Source organism: Pipra filicauda, unplaced genomic scaffold (assembly GCF_003945595.2).
Source record: "Pipra filicauda isolate LSUMZ 115617 unplaced genomic scaffold, ASM394559v2 scaffold90_size2875636_pilon, whole genome shotgun sequence".
Classification (NCBI taxonomy): Eukaryota; Metazoa; Chordata; class Aves; order Passeriformes; family Pipridae; genus Pipra; species Pipra filicauda.
The window spans coordinates 2,011,671-2,028,626 of record NW_024105098.1 but is presented as its reverse complement, the minus strand read 5'-3'; the positions used below and the strand labels follow the sequence as shown (position 1 = coordinate 2,028,626).

Sequence of the window (16,956 nt, the reverse complement as noted above, 5' to 3'; positions counted from 1 at the left end):
CTGCACTATGGAAATTAGTAACGATTTAATGATCTTTGTGGGATTCCTGTTGAATGGAAACAAAGAGTAGAAATGGTTTCAGAATCACTTCATACAGTAAACCCATGCAGGATTCAGGATAAGTGAAGACTAAGCACAGAAAGAGAAATGAAATCACTCAAAATAAGCTGTATAGAAGAGGCAGTGAAGGAAGGTCCTCTCACACCTTGTGACAAGGAAGAAATGATTTGTGGCTCTGAGCCACCTGCACATGGAGTTTTTTCTGTGCTGCCCAGGAGCAAAGTCTTCCTACAGCTGACAGAGGGGAAGATCAGGTCTTTGTGCTCCAAAATTCACAGTTCAAGTGGAATTCTCCAGGTTGTGAGGGTGCCGAGGGCTCTGAGAGCAGCAGGAGCCTGCAGAGCTGGTTTGTGCTCAGGGGAGGAGTTTCTGTGCAATCCACACAGTTAAACTTGGCCAACAATTCAACTGCAGGAAAAAAATGCATCTTCCAGGCTCTCACCATAAACCATTAATTATTATTATTATTACTACTACTAATTAATTCTATAATTTTGAGGAGAAGTACCTCAAAGGCACTGAGAAACACCTCCAGCAGGGCTCTCCTAAGCTGAGGCTCAAAGCACAGGTTTGGTGCCAGTGTCCCTCGTGCACTGTCTGTCACCCAGGGGAGCAGGACTTTCTTTAGTCAGATACTCAGAGTGCAAAAGCATTTAGTGCAAGGGAGGATATGCCACCTGCAAATCAAATCTGCAAAAGCAATGGCATTAACCAAGCAAGGACCCAGCTTAATCCAAACAGTTACACTGACAAATACCACCAATCATCCTGCACTTCATCTTTCAGGCCATATATTTTCTCATTTCCCAACACCTGACATTCCTGATACTTGCTGAAAGGAGAAAATTAACAGAGGGGGAAAAAACCACCTACTTGTGAAAAGAGGTCAACCTCTTCAGAGTGGAGAGCACGTTGTAAATGTCATCATCATCAGCCTCCTCTCCCTGTAAAGAAAAGGAAATCCATGGAGAGAGTCCATCACTGCAGGGAGGAGCAGTTCCTCTGAGGGTTTATGCTGATACTACAACTGACTCCAAGTGTTCCAATGACTTGCATCTAGATCCCATAACATTTATGTAACCACTACACAGCACTAAAAAATAAGCAAGATCACCTGACAATATTAAGCATCATCACTGTGTTAATATCCAAACCAGTACCCCGTGGCAGTGGAAATCATTCCCAAGATAAAATCTGAGTTCTACCTTATTCTACAAGAAGGGCTGGTCAGCTTTAACGTGCCATGATATCATTATCCTCATACTTTATGCAAACTGAACAGCGAATTCCCTTAGCGAAACAAGTGGAAATAAGATACTTCCAAACCCAAATTTTCCCAGCAACTTTCTGAAACTGGAAAGCCACTTAAAACAATTCTTCTCCATTTCATTTTGTTAATTTTTTTTCCATCTAAAAGCCTAAAGTTAAGATATCTTCCTGCCTTCAGATGCAATTGCCAGTCAACGTTTCACTCATTATCAGCTCAGTGGGAAGCCATAAAGCAGTGGGATACTTGCTTGGGTACCCACATGCAAATTTTTTTCATTTAAAATGTCTTTAGATTATGAAATAGACTTATTAAAACTAATTATTCAAACTGGTATCACTCAACAAAGAATACCAGTAAGGCCATAATTTTAAATCCTCTTTTTTGCCTTCCCCTACTTGTGTCCTGGCTCTGTCTCCACATCTTTATGTCCCTCATCTGACCTACGCACTCGCTTTTCCTTAGAGATCTAAAACTCTTACTTAATTTCTCACATGACTTTGAGACACAGCTTTTCTCTGACAGCCTCAGTCCTCCCCCCTCTCTCGTGGAAGTGAATGTCCACAAAGATCCTAAGCCCTCACTTGCATTTCTCTGCTCCTCCTGGAGTACAGGAAGGGGACACCCCGGAGGAGTTTGGTGTCACTGGGCCATGTCCCTCCATGAGCCCAGTCCTTGCTCCCTGCCCAGCACTCCCAGTGCATCCTTCAGGGCTTTTGACACTGGGATACTGCACAAAGGGGAGCTGCTGGCAAGGAGAAGTGAAGGGAAATGAAGTGGGAATAAGCACATATCTGCTTCCTGATTCTACAGCAGTTATAAAGAGAAGAGGAAATCAAGGAAAATTGCAGGAAAAGTGTTTTTCTCTCCAAGCCCATTTCTCCTGAGAAGCTGTTGGGAAGTCACTTCTGAATCCCAGGTTCTCACTGCCCTGCTGTGACTCCCCTCATTAAGAGGTGAGGCCAGAGGGATCTCTGAAGCACGGGCACAAAGGGAGGGGACTCTACAAGACCAACCACTATTTATGGTGGCCTGGTGTGGAGAACTGGGCTGGTTCTGGGCTGGATCTTTGTGCTGCCAGTCCAGCTTTAGCTCTTTTTGCCACCCAAGTCAGCAACAGTTTCCCCAAGGTCTGTCTTGCAGTTTTTGGTTTGGCTGGCCAGAGGTGAGGAACTCCATAAACCCAGGGCTGTGAAAACAGGTGCCAAGACATGGAATGTGGCATCAGCTGAAAGGGTTCCCCTGACACACAGACAGGCAGAGATGGAGCACAAATCCTGCAGTGTCTCCCCAGGTTCTGCTCTGAAGTTTATGAGGAAGTACTGAAATGGCAGCCAGGTGGACAGCAAAGCCAGTGGATTTTGGGAAAGAAAGCACAGTGGTGCCCCAGCTCCCCTGGGCTTTGAGGCCCTGCCTCCTGCAGGCACTGCCTTTTCAGGCCTGCAGCAACACACACGTTGTGTTTGCTCTGCAGGTGACAAGGCACAGATACAGTGTGTCTGTATGTGGCATGTTACATAAAAATGAGAAAAAAAGGTGTATTTCCTTTTATATGCCACTCTAAAACACAGACTGCAGCTTAACCTTCTCTCAATGTGCATCAAAAGTTAAATGCACCCACCACAGGGCAGTGCATGACTGGAAGGGAAGAACAAGATCTATGCAGCCCTCATGTTATGTTTAAAGAGCATGAAAATTATAACAAATTAAGTAATGCTACACAAATTTAAATTGATGTAAAAGAGGAAAAACCGAGTAAGGTTTCTATTCTTATTTAATGTATTCTGTCTTATGCCTTTTGAAGCATAAATTCTTACAACTAAATCCCAGGTACTTCCAGGTTTCAGACCTGTATCTTTATTTCGTTCTTGCCAGGGTTCTTTTAATATGTCATTATAAATATTTTACTAAATCCTCTCTTCCATTCAAAACATAATCCAATCTTGATCTTGTTGCCTGCATATCTATTTGGGACTACTGGAATCACCACAAGCATTAATGTAAATGCAATTTCCTTTGCATTTTTCATCATCTTTCACCTACTTATCTGGGCTGTTTAAATACTAGACTACATTTTCAGAGGCAGGATTGTCCTGTAGTCTTTCTTTTACAGCATCAATGATTTGTAGGCTTAATGGCCAGTGTAAGGGATTTTCTACATGGAGAAACAGCTCCAAATAATTTCGAAATAGCTGCTGCTGCTCTGCATCTTCAGATGGACAAATTCATGGCTTGGTCAGAACGTTCTTCTGCAGTTTATTCTGGCATGTTTTAAGTAATTAACGAAATGATTGTGAAGAGAACAAACCTCCTGCAGCAGATCCTCCACGGAATGGTTGAATCTGTCCACGAACTCGTCGATGAGCTGGCTGTGGGCTATGTCCACCCTGTTCTGGATGGTGTATTCCTCACTGCAGAGGATGCTGTAGGTTTTGCTGCAGGCTTCCAGAACATCTGATTCCACATGCTTTTCCACAACAAACTTAATCTGTTTCAGTAAGGCATCCAGATGCTGCAGATCAGAAAAGAAGTTCAGCTTTCCCCTTGCCTGAGCAGCAGAACTCAGAGCAAAAGCCATTCCCAGAGCACACCAATGGGGGATGGATTGTTCCTGTGCCAGGAAGGGGGTGCCTGGAATGGGGATGCCAGACCTGAGAGCCCCCAGGGTGCTGTACCTTTTCCATTCTGCCCGTGCTGTAGATTTCCAGATCAAAGTACTGAGGGATTTGCAGGAGATTTGCCACCTTCTCAGCATCAGCAGAGTACTGGAACACATGGAAACAACACAAAACCAGGGAAGTGAAATCAAACTCCTGCACTCAACTGAGAAAGCTTCAAGACAGCTGTAAATCCCCGGGAGAGTTACTTTGTGGAAAACTGTACCTTGGATAGCAACATGGGAAGTGCAATAATGAAATGCTCAGTCAATTTATTTCTGTCATCTATCTGAGTTTTTCTTTCTTTTGCTGTCAAGACCTGCAAGTGATCAAAAATAACTACAGTAAGTTCGATTTTTGCCTATAACATTCCTTAATTTTTCTAAACGTTGCATTACAGACAAAAATCCATGCAAGTGTATTTTTAATAAATCAAAAGAGGAAGGAACAAATAACTCATAACAAATAACACATTTGGGCTGAAGAGTGATTAAATGGGAGGACCACGCATCCTAAAAGCCGTGACTGAAAAGGATAATATCATAATAAAGGATAATATCATAAGATAATGTCATAAAGGATAATATCACCCAGCATGATATTGTTTCAACACACTGACATCTTTTGAGGATTCAAATAAACCCCAAGTCGGTGGAAGTTTTGCTATTGCTTCCAAGCTCTGGCTTTCACACACTAAACCAAGTGTTAATGTAAGACCTCAGGGTGAACTGATGTATAATTAAAAAAACCAAACCCAAAGCACACTGTGACAGTGATTTTCATGAGCAGATTCGTGGCCTCATCTCTTAACTGGAATGTAATTCTCAGTGAGAAGGTACATCCAAGTTCCCAGAACTCGTCACCAATGCCAGGGACAGATATACAGCACTAATGCTGTCACAGCAAAACCACCTGGGAACAGGGAACAAGACAAGCACCCAAACATGCCTCAGGAAAGCTTAGAGCTGGCTTCAGAAAGGAAAGAACACTTCTGAAAACAAATCATGGGAATAAAATGCTCGAGTCAGCTAATGATTCCCATACACAAAGGGGCCAGATTGCACAGGAAGGGTTACAAGCTGAAGTCAGAGGAGAAACTATTCCACAAGGTGAGTGCTTAATTAGAAATCTGCTTCCATCACAAGTCAGAATAAGCTGGTGAGATGAGGAGACAGGACAAACCTCCAGTGACAAGCCAGAGATGCCTGCAGTTACCATCCCACCACTCATGTCTAACTGGAAAGAAGTAAAAGCTCCGTGTCATACCTACACCTCTCTGACAGTGAGGAGAACAGCTGGAAACAAAACACCTGCTGGGGTGACGGGTACTGTGTCAGCAGCAATCCAAACCAACCATGGAGGGGAGGGGGAATGGCTTTGTAAGCAGGGGAAGAGCACATGGCCCAGGGTGGACACGGAGCAGCCTCAGCCCTGGGCACAGCAGTGCAGCACCAGCCACCCCCTGACAGCCCAGCCGTGCCCTGGGGATCAAACACTGCTGTGCCCTGGGGCCAGGATTAACCTGGGTCCCCAGGGTGACCTTGGGGCTCTTCAGATCAGCCTTCAGAAGCTGAAATTAATTTTACTGATGTGTTTTATTTAGCTCTGAAGAAATACAGACATCGAAAATCTAAGATTAAGCAATGTGCTGAACTCAAGTGAACTGAACTGTAGATCTCTTGAGAAAGTTAACAGTGGCATTATTTGGTGCTCCCAACAGAAAATACAAACATGAAATTTTTGTTAAATTTAAAGGTCACTTCTGCTAGAAGGGTTTGCATCTTGAGACAAAAAAAGCTGTGCTTACAATACAGTTCTGGTAACACAGGATTAAATTTGTGTAAATTTGACTAAGTGCTTTTATAGATTCCCACACACACACTGAAATGTTTTAATAAATTAAAAATTTTTCAGAACATGCTTTTTAAATTAAGGTACATAAACCATGTTTAAATTGATGGTTTCTTGGAGCCTTTCCTGAGATGTTGTTACTGGACATGAGGCTACTCTGCTTCTGGCATATAAAAATGAACAAGTTAAGTAACTGCATTTAGTTTAACAATAAAGAACTCTGTCCCCAGATTTCACCTTTATTAAATCTGTGACTTTCTTTAATGAACTGGTCATGATTCTTTAGAACAGAAGCTAACAGAAATACCATGTGTTCACACATGTTTATTCCATTTTAGTTTATCCTAAATAAGATGAGGACTACAAAAAATCAGGGGGATACGTTTGGGAAGCTGGGTGTCCTTTGGACATGGAGGCTGCTAAGTCTGGAGAATACAGCTGAGAGCCTGGTATCACCCTGACCTTGTGAATTATACTGAAAGGTTTAAAAGTGCCTGTCCAGCCTTAGGACTCCTGATCCTCAGTCACTAGAAGATAAATGGAAGGGGCAGGTAGGGATGGAAACCCAAACCCACAGGTGCGTTTGGACTGGCCCCAGTCCCACCCTCCAGCTCAAAGCAGAGCCCACTCAGGGGCAGACTGGGATGCTCAGGGGCTGTCCAGTCAGACCTTGAAAACTGCCAAAGATGGAAGGGGCACCAACTCCCAGCACCTGTTCCAGTGCTTAAATACTCTCATGGTGAAGATACTGTTGGCTTTTCTGCAAATTTAATGTCCATATTAGCAGCACATTTCATTTCATGGAAGACAGGCAGAGGTAATCTTGTTTGCTGCCAAGCTCTCCACTTTCCACTCTAATCCAGATTTAACATTAAGGGCTGTACATGTGGGTACATTACAAGTGTAAGCCAGGGGCCTGATAAAAAGAACATCTAAAAAAAAAATCATTAAAATAGACTGTCAGGCTGGAAATTTATATTGCTCAACTTGGCAACACAAACCTCAGAATCGAACAAAGAAACAAAGAAAAGCCCAAACACATCCAGAAACACCAATTTCTACTATTTTCCTTCAGAAGGGTTGCCATGAAGCAGTTTAAAGAGCATTATGAAAGTCTAATCCAGACGCGTCAGAACATGGCGTTGCAGATAAAGGGCCCCCAAGAGGCCTGAGGTGTCCCTGGGCCCCACTCACCCTCTTGCCCGTGCCCCTGGGCCCCACTCACCCTCCTGCCCGTGCCCCTGGGCCCCACTCACCCTCTTGCCCGTGCCCCTGCCCACGGGGGGATGTGCCTCGGCGGCCTGGCGGATGGTGCACACCATGAGCTCGATGAGGGCGCTCTCCTGCCGGTCCGACATGGCTGAGGGGGAAACGGGACAGCTCAGGGACGGCTCGGGGTGCGGGGGGGGAGCACAGGGACAGGGAACACCGGGGACCATCTCAGCACATGGCTGAACTGAGAGAAGTCCAGAGAAATGTAGTCCGGGAAAAAGGATGAATGAAGGGCAATATGATAAAGATCCTGGAGGACGGTCAGTGACACCCCAGTCACTGTCACTGCCTTACACATTTTCTGTCCTTTGGCAGGCAATTCTGGAGGATCAGACCCTACTGGGCTAAGCAGACACAAAGAACCAAAGTGCCTGATTTCCTAAGGAAATTCCCCTGTTAAATGGCCCCACTGTAGCAGGTGGATACCAAAAGGCCACACTTTGAAGCACTGAGGTGATGAGCACTTCACTTCCTGCTGAGGAAGCTGGGAGAGTACCTGAATTTTTCAGCCACCCAACCCCCTGCAAAGGGCCCAAAGCAGGAGAATCACAGAGAATTATAAAGGATCTTGGATGACACCCATTGCCTTTGGGGACTCTTTGCCTCCAACCTCCCTGGCCACCTTGCACACACAGATTATTAGCAAAAGGAATTTGAAACTAATGGTGAAAGAATCCCCTTAGTTTTTTTCCTCTGGAGAATTCACTGGGTTTTCACACTGCCTGGAAAGCCCCAGATTTAACTAGCACCACCTGAAGTGCTTGTTTATTCAAAATTGCATTACCTATTCAATTTATTGAAACGTTCATGTATGCACTAGTTATTCAAACATTCTGACAGAATGAAGTCCTAGCCTTTAATTTTAGGGAACCACAGCAGAGCAGATTTCATGAGAAGAAAAACAGAGTACAAATAAAGTACAAATTGCTGCTTTTAAAGCAACGTGCATTAAAAATGGATTAAACTAAAATCTTCTTCAAATATGCTTTCTAAACTAACCACAACACACAAAGATATTTCACTGTGGGTGACAGTGGTATTTAAGGAATAATTAACAATACTGTGCAATAGCAATAAGGCAGAGAGGTTAAAGCAATACCTTCTTCTCCTTGGACTGGCTCCTCCAGGAGCAGTTCTGTCATACATTCCCAGTCTTTCAGCAGTTCTTGGGAGCTCTCCCACAAGCTGTCCACCAAATAGGCTGCATGTTCATGCAACTAGAAAACCCAAGGCAACCATCAGTACAGCAGCTGGTACAAGCAAGTTCTACAACTTCCCCAGTCACTTGGGCATGCAGAGTGTCTGGGCATGTATGTTATGATAGCTGGAAAGAAAATTCAGCTGGAAACTAACTTGGGAAGGTTTTCTTCCAGCTGAATGATACAAGTGCAGTGGGGTTATGTTCTAACAGAAAAAATGGAATAAATCTAAACTGAGCTTCTTTTCAATAAAGCTGCTTTCTTTACAGCCCAGAAGCTGTAAATTTACCTTTCTTCACTTTCTCACTGCATTAGAAAGAGGCAAGATGGTGAGACAGGAGACTGAGAGCTGTAATGGATTTGTTTTGTATTCCTTTCTTTCAGTCTACTTATTACCAAACCAAATGTGTAATTTTTAAGCCTTTCCCCCTCTATCTTCAGAACATCCTGTACCTGACAGTTTATCTTCCCAAGTTTTCCTCCACTCCCTTGCCATTTCCCAAAATTACTATTAGTAGGTCTCCCATAAAACTTCCCATATGTGTTGTGTCTACAGACACAAACTATGGGCCCAATTCCCCCTGGGTGTGTTCATCCAACACCTCATGTCACCACACTTGTTTGCATTTCCACCCTCCAACATTCTCAAGATGCACAAAGCCCTGGAGGGCCTCCTCTAATCTCCAGCTGACTCTGCTTGAAGGCCTCTCAGGTCCTTCCCACTGAGTTAATCTTAATTTGAGATATTTCGCAATTTTTGTTCCTTCCTGGTTCAAATTGTTTTACTCCACAAGGAGTAACTCCAGGGGTGTTATCCTTGCATGGTTATGCTAAAAAAAAAACAACAACCTTTCCATTTGTATGCAATCAAGAGCCCTGGCAGCCCTTCCCCACCAGCAGGGCAGTGTGAGGACAGTGGGGACATGCACGAGCTAAATAAACCACGACCAAGATTTGCAGCTGAATTTGCTTCACGGACAAGGAAATTTGGGGCAGGGCAAAGGGCTTACAGTATTTCTGAAAATATGAAAAAAAAGGAAAAGACAGACAATTTATTACTGTATGATGTCAAATCACTTCTTAAGTTCCAAGTTTTATTAACCATGTAAAGGTTAAAATGAATTTTTTACCTCACTTTCAAGAAAGAAAAGAACCAACATTCTAATAAGGTTTCCATTTGGACTATTTCTCCCCCTCCTCTTTGCTAGAGCCTCTTCAGCTTGGGGATCGTGTCTGCTGAACAGCCTGAAAATAAGCAAAAGGAGCTCTCATGGTTACCACAACAAATCTCATTTCTGCAATAACGATGAGCATTCTTTCTTGACACACCAGAACTGTTCATAAGGCACAGGGAAAGTATCTCTGCTACCTCTTTCAGGGGAAAGAGAGCACGACCTCTGCCTGAAGAGATGGATTCATCTTCAGAGTCCTCCCGTTCACAGGGCTGAAAGAATTTCACCCAGGAAAAAGCTCTCCAAAACATACTTATATTGAAGGGTTTTGCAGAGTTTTAAATATTTGCCTCATCAGTCTAGTTTTGCATTGGTAACTTCTCAAGCCCTACAGTGGTGGTAGCACTTCCTCCAGCAGTGCTCACCCTGACTGGGACAGGGTGGAATCAAACCTGACACCCCAGGAACAGCCAACCTCAGGCACCAGTGGCAGCACAAAGGATAAAACATGACTTGGGGCTTTTACAGGTAAATGACCCACTCTGCACTGAGCCCCTGATGGTAACCTCAAACCCCTCCCAATGCTCAAACTTCACAGCTGAAGGAGCTCTCAGCTGGGCCCACGTGACAGTTACTGCAATGAGGGGTTCACTTGGAGGAGTTTGAAAACTGTTCCTGGCTTTTCCAAGGAAACCACAATCACAAAGCAAATTGGAACATGAAACAGTATTCTGATTTCACTGCTATAATTCCCTGAAGAGAGGACAAGTTGCACTCAAATGTTGCATTTTAGGTAAAGACATCACCTTGTCCCCCTGCTTACCTCACCAGACCAGAAATGAGCCCTCTGCAGGTGCTGCAAAACCTCAGGGAGTCAGAGAGCTCTGTGTTATTTGCTCTCTTTGCTAAGGACAGACAGCAGGTCTAACAACAGCTTACACGGAGACAATGAGAGTGAAATGTATAAAATCAGGTGAGACACATCACACCTCAAACGCCTCAAAGAGATTCTAACTTATTTAACTGGGGATTTTCTTCGCAGAAACCAAAGAAAATGAGTTGTTAAGAATGGGGCAATCTTATCTCTGCCTTTTACCTTGAGAGACATCCACAGAACACAGCACAGTATCCTGTAAAGAAAAGTCAGGATAAAGTCTTGTCTTTACCCTGAGTGCATTAAGGTGCAAACATGTCCTCATTTACATCTTCAAGGCATTTTTCAAAATTATTTTGTCACATGTTGATTAACAAAGTAATTTCACTGGATGTTTTTAAAAAGAACCCCACACTTTCCCATAACATGTGAAATGTCATGTAGGAAACTAAATGTAACAGAATTTTGTAAACTCATTCCTTGAAACAGGTAATACTTGATCATGAAGCTGGAATTCCACCACTGAAAGCTTACAAATACAATGTGGACTTCTAAATTCATAGAAAATTAGAACACTGGCAAAGGAAAATGGGTGTTTTTATGTATTTTTTTTCTATTCGTATCTTGGCTTGAAAGATCAGATAACCTGGGTTCTCTATACACATATTAAAAAACTCTAAATATCACAACCATGAGGGGAAAGAATAAAATTCCTGCTAAAATATTTTAAACTGCAAACCCGAAAAGGAAGAGGTTACTCCTCTGCTATGGCACTGTCCTGGTCACAGTTCCTGATGTGCTGTGACTCACATCCAGGGAAAAGGGAGCTCATTTCCTTTGGGAATGGAACCACGGTGAAACGCAGGGGAAGTCAGCGAGTTCAGAAACAAACTTAGTAATTATTTACTGCATCAAATTCTCTCAAGTTCACTGTGTTGAAATAAAGTGATTTAAAGCTTGGTAGAAATGATGACTGTCTATCAGGCAGGCCATAACAGATATGTAGGCCCTACATATACACATCATACAACAGTAATTCAGAGAGTGCTGCAAGATTTAAACCTTAGAAGTTTATACAGCCTTTGTATATTTAACCCTTGGAGGAGTTAGGAAAAGCTACCTGAATTCTAGAGCAAGAAAAATGTAAATTCAATTTCTTCAAGTCTTTAGGTCTTGACTTTAGACAAGAGAGTAAATCTCTGGTTTAAATTAAATACCTGATTTCCTAAGGGATATTTCACTCTATTGCTTCTTTGCCTTTTGATCTTACCTGTCTAGAAAGCATTCACAGATCTGGTCTTATTCCAGGGCAACTGGAACTTACTTTTTGTGCAGGAACTCTCCAGCTGCCACTGCCACGGGCCGGTGTGCTGAGTACACCAGGTGATACACATTCTCACAGTCCTCGTTGGACAGAGCCTCCTCACTCCCACTGAAAGAGCCAGAAAGTAACACCTGAACCACTGCAGACCTTTCATTCCCAACCCCTCACCCCCCACAGCTCACTCTGGACAGACTGATTTCCTTCCTACAAAAATGGCTGAACACAGACCTCAAGGATCTCTGGTTCAATTGCCAACCACAGAGGTATTTAAAGGGCCTGCAGGACTCAAAGTTGGTCTGATTTCCATCTCCCAGTTGTATCAATATAGAGATAAAATAATACTATGAAAAAATCAGAATCACTGCTTCCAAATCCCACCCTGCTCATTCCTTAGACCATCACATTAACCATAAATATTGAAGATGCCAAACACTCATCAAACATTAGTAAACTAAAAACCTGGAATCACTGAAACATTTAGGTTGGGAAAGACTTCCAAGCTCATCAGTCCAACCATTAACCCAACACCACCGTGGTCACCACTAGTCCATGTCCCCAGGTGCCACATCCACGGGCCTCTCCAACACTTCCAGGGATGGTGATTCCACCCCTCCCCTGGGCAGTCTGTTCCAGAGCGTCACACGAGGAAAATGCAATTCCTTGCTTAAACTTATTCACTTCTCTGGCTATGTTTGCTTGCTATCAAAACTTTGAATGGTTAAGGTATTGAAATCTGGGCCTGGGAGAACCTGCTTCAGCCTCCTGGTCTGCTCCAAGCCCAGGAGCAGATCTTTCCATGGGGGACACTGCACGCTCCTGCTGCGGGGCAGGAGGTGATCTGGGAGGTAGGAAGGAATATTCCCAATTCCAGCTGCTGAAAGGGCCAGGCCAGGTGGATAAACTGTCTCAGCAATTGGCAGAAGGCACAGAAATGCTCTGGATTTGGGCACCAGGTCACATACACCACGATGTGGGGACAGAGGCCTGGCACTGAGCATCCCCAAAAACCAACACACAGCCACTTCAGGGCTGAACTGGGGGGGCAGTTGGAGCTCCAATAATGCTGATACAATAAACTGCCTTCCCTTGTACACTGCTCAGTGTCTGACTGCAGGTAGACTTCCCTTTCAACACCTAGCAGCTGCATGTGATCATACCCTGCTGTGCTGCATGAAGGAGGATGAACAGTTTATTTTCTGTAATTATTTATTGACAAGAACAGGCCGCCTTTTACCTTTGTCTTGGGTAAAAGACTCAGCTGGGGCTTCTGCAGCTTCCGAGTTCAAGGCAGATTTTGTGTGAGTTTTCTGAAACTCAGAAAAACTCCCATTTCACAGCAGCATTCTTGAAAAATGCTGTGAACTATTATATTCCATCAACAATATAAAAATATCAAGCACTATCACAATTGGGAGTGTTGCTTCCATCCTTCTTCACTCAGCATTCATCAGAAACGTTTCCTTTGCAGGACTCTACAAAGCTTGGCCTCACACTACAAACAAGTTTACTTGGTCACTGCCCACCAGGATTGCTCCAGACACCTTTTTGGAGTTCCTGCCTGTCAGAACATTGCCCTGTGCTCACCAGTGTGACCCAGACCCTTCTGGTGCTAAATGCATTTAGCTGGGCTTTCATCATGCAACCAGAGGACAAAAAAAGGTGCACTGGGTAATTTTTGTCCTTGAATCTTACTGTGTTCCTAAATGTTGCTAATAATGTAGAAAATAGGAGTGCTCTACATCTCATTTCTGATCATATTTGTTATATTTGCTTTAAAAATATGACAGTAAATGCCAGACTTCCTTTTTTCCTACTATTACAAGTCCAATCTCTGTAAAGCAGAGTGACTCGTAAATAAAAAAAAGAAGCTCAGAGCTCTTTATTGAGAGGAAAAGCTACTGTAATCTTTCATCCAAATTCTGCATGTCCAAAAATGTTCTTCAAAGTAGAGCTACTGGGGATAAAGTATGAAGCAAAACTTCTGTGCATCTGTTTGTCAGACAGATCTCCTTTAGCACAGCTTTTGGTGGATAACCCCAAAATCTGGGCAGTGCCCCTCCAGCAGCACATCACGAGCCTGGGGGGACAGGCTGGGTCAGTCACAAGTGGGAGGGCTCTGGGGCTGGATCTGTGCCTCAGGGAAGCCACTGCAGCCCTGCAAGGGAAAGCTGGAGGCCTGGAAGCCACCTTCTCCCAGGTGCCTCTCTTTCCAGCTGTGTCAGGTAACCCAGCAAATCTCCCCACGCTGGATCTTCACTGAGTTACTTTAGCAAACAGGACCCACAGGCACTTGCTTTGGGGAGGACAGTCATTCTGCCCTTGGCAAAAGGCATAAATGCCCTTGGCATTCTTCCACAACAACGGAGGTACCAACAGCTCAACACAGCAAAACCTTTTTATACTTTGCCTACTGTATTTCCATGAGACAGAATCTCTTATTTCAGCTTCCTGTCCCTATTGCCACGTGTGCAGTTCAACGTCACACAAAGTGTAAGGTAAGAAATTCCCTCCAACACACAAGCAAAGCAATCAGCCAATGGAATGCTGCTGGCCCAGGTGATTCCCCAGGGGAACAGGGGGGTTTGGAGCAGTACTCACTGCAGGATGAGCGTCACTAATCGAATGGCTTCCACAGCCACGTCGTACTCCTTGTCCAGGGTCATGGACACAATGCGGTCCTGGAAGGGAACGGCATGTCAGGGACACAACACAAACAACCAGCTACCAGAGGGAGAACTCCAGAGATCACAGACAGACAGTCTAGGGAGAAAGGTGTTTCAGCTGGACACTGCCCATCCAATGCCCACCGAGCACAGCTGAGTGCTCTGTGCCCAGGGAACAGGCAGGGACAGCTGCTCAGACTGCCCCGAGCCAGCTGTGCTCCCCAGCAACTGAGGAAGGACACTGGAGTTCAGGCACTCTTCTGGGCTGGGTTAGCTGAACAGGCCTTCTCTGAAAAGGAATGTACTTGGGTTGGACAACAGCACAAAAAACGCCCCACTCCATTCCCCTGAAACCAAACCATTTCAGAGCAAGGAACGCTGCATTTCTGGAGATACTGTGAAGAAAATCACAACTGAATACTCACGTTGCAAACTGCCTATAAAGTTGTGGCCTCTACACCAGGCTACATCCTAAGGTTTGAAGCTGAGCTCAAGAACTACACTTCAGATATTCCCCAGGGAAGCAGGAAATTCCATGGTTGGACTTTGTATTTTCCTGTTCTCTTCCCAGTGGAGACAAGCAGCCACTTTGCAGCCCAATCTAACGATTTTATAACTTCAAGGACCCTGTCCTTATGAGAAGTTTCCTAAGGGTTTCTTTCTCCCTAGTTTCAGTTTGCTTACTGGCACAAAAATAGCTGTGATTAGTGTATGTTGTCCTTCCTATCTGGGGAGAATTTCTGTCCAGCCATGAACATTCAGGGTGTCTTGATGCTCTTTGCTTGACCGATCAAGTTAATGAAAAGAAATTTTGGGCCAAATAAAACTTGATTTCTCTGGCTTAACTCGCTTCAGGAAGGCCCAGGTACTATATGACATTTTGGGATGGGAAAAAATAGAAGTCAGGGACTGGAAAAGAAACAAGGGAAGGGTAGGGCAACAACAGTGAAAATCACCAGAACAAATCAGGACAAATGAAAGGTTTCCACCTCTTTTCTATTCTATTCCAGGCATTTAAAGGCTGAAGGGGAGTATCAAGCAACTGATGCTTATTTCAACAGAGAAATTCTGGATCAGTATGTGAAGAATGCACCATGACTGTCCCAAGTGTCACCTCCCAACACCACCAGGGCTGCAGAGACACTTCTTGTCACTGTGACTGAACGGGCCTCTATTAACTACAGTAAGTTCCTGGGGAATTTGATACATTTAACTTTTATCCTGACAGTTTTAGAGACCGTGAGAAGTCCCCAAAGAGACTCAGTGAAACAACTTTCCAAACAGGAAATCCTGTGTGTGAACAAGACAAAAAATTGCTGCCTAATTTTTCCTAAGGTCTTGGCCAAGGAACAGCAACCAATACAACATCAAGAGAAAGAGCAGCCAGGGATACTGATCTCACATGTTTCAGTGGAATTCCATGTACGCCCTCAAAGTGTATCTTACACTCCAGGATACCACAGGGAGGGAACCACCTGCATGCAAAGGAATAAGCACACAGGTATAAAACTTCTACATCCCTGAAAAAGCCTGGGAGGGAGGGGATCTTCTCTGCTGCCTGCAGAGCAGGCGGGGCCCTCTGAGTCCTTGGGCACTTTGAAACCCACTGATGGAATGTTTTCTTATCCAAAAAGGCCATTCTCTCAAACATCAGGCTTAAAATAAACAGTGTGGAAGTGTCATTTCTTGTTTTCTGCCTTGGTGTGCCACCAGCCAGGCACCAAGAGCCTCCCCAGAGAGACCTGCACACCGAATGGCTCTGCAGGTGTGACCTCTGTGCTTTAGGAAGTTGCCAAGTCCAGCTGCTCCATCTGCCTTTGCAGAGATTCCCTGTACCATGTACAGCTGCACAACAGGCACAGGCCTGTACTCAGAACTTGAAATATTAATTTTCAGTGCCTATGATGATCAGTTTTCCACTCTGTATTAGGCTGTGAACAAGTCAGACTGAGGAGCAAATACAGATTTGCTCTTTCTGCCTCTCAGGCCGTGGAGACAGCACTGTCCTGCACAGGGTCAGGGACGAGGGACAGGAATTCAAGGGCTGCACCTAAATCTCCTGGTGTCTTGGCTTTGGCACTGATGGCTTCAGTTAATGTCTGTATCAGAAAGGACTTCTTGATGGAAAACAAGTCTCCTCTTTGATGGACAACATTTTTGTTGATGGACAAAGCTTATTTTCCAGCATATCACCTACAACTTTCCTTTGGCAAAGCAACACAAGCAACACAGCTATCTGGAAGGTGGTGAAATATTAACACCCCACCACAAGGCACTCTGGATCAAATTAATTTATTCTTTAAAGAGCCAGAAGACCTCTAGAAAGACTTCTCTTGACAGTTTGAATGGATTGAGCTGAACAGCAGCTGAAGTGTGCAGGTCGATTTAATTCTGATGAGGAAATATAAATAGGCAGCCATGGAACTGCAAATGGCACTCAGGTCAATTATTTTTCAAAGAGGTGGTGGTAGAGTTTGTGATGGCAAGACATTTAACTGATGTATCACAGCCTCAAAAAGCATTAATTTGAGACTTTGCTCGCTCCTGGTGCCAGAGGCCACATCCCTGTCAGCATAGCTGTAAATCCCAGGGCAGCTCTCGGGCCATGCCAGCTTTT

The 16,956-nt window shown here is 44.3% G+C and overlaps 1 protein-coding gene across 3 annotated transcripts in view; it reads right to left on the bottom strand.

Moving 5' to 3' along the window:
- Positions 1-16,956, bottom strand: part of STAG1 (stromal antigen 1) — a 162,072-nt gene that overhangs the window by 30,276 nt on the left and 114,840 nt on the right. For all 3 annotated transcript variants that reach the window (XM_027724991.2, XM_027724992.2, XM_039391148.1), the window contains exons 12-20: positions 14,275-14,354; positions 11,677-11,784; positions 9,437-9,551; positions 8,207-8,324; positions 7,092-7,195; positions 4,211-4,303; positions 4,003-4,092; positions 3,636-3,839; positions 934-1,004 (exon numbers count right to left, since the gene is read on the bottom strand). In XM_027724991.2, the coding sequence (XP_027580792.1) occupies positions 934-1,004; positions 3,636-3,839; positions 4,003-4,092; positions 4,211-4,303; positions 7,092-7,195; positions 8,207-8,324; positions 9,437-9,551; positions 11,677-11,784; positions 14,275-14,354 (983 nt within the window). The remainder of the gene's footprint in view (positions 1-933; positions 1,005-3,635; positions 3,840-4,002; positions 4,093-4,210; positions 4,304-7,091; positions 7,196-8,206; positions 8,325-9,436; positions 9,552-11,676; positions 11,785-14,274; positions 14,355-16,956) is intronic.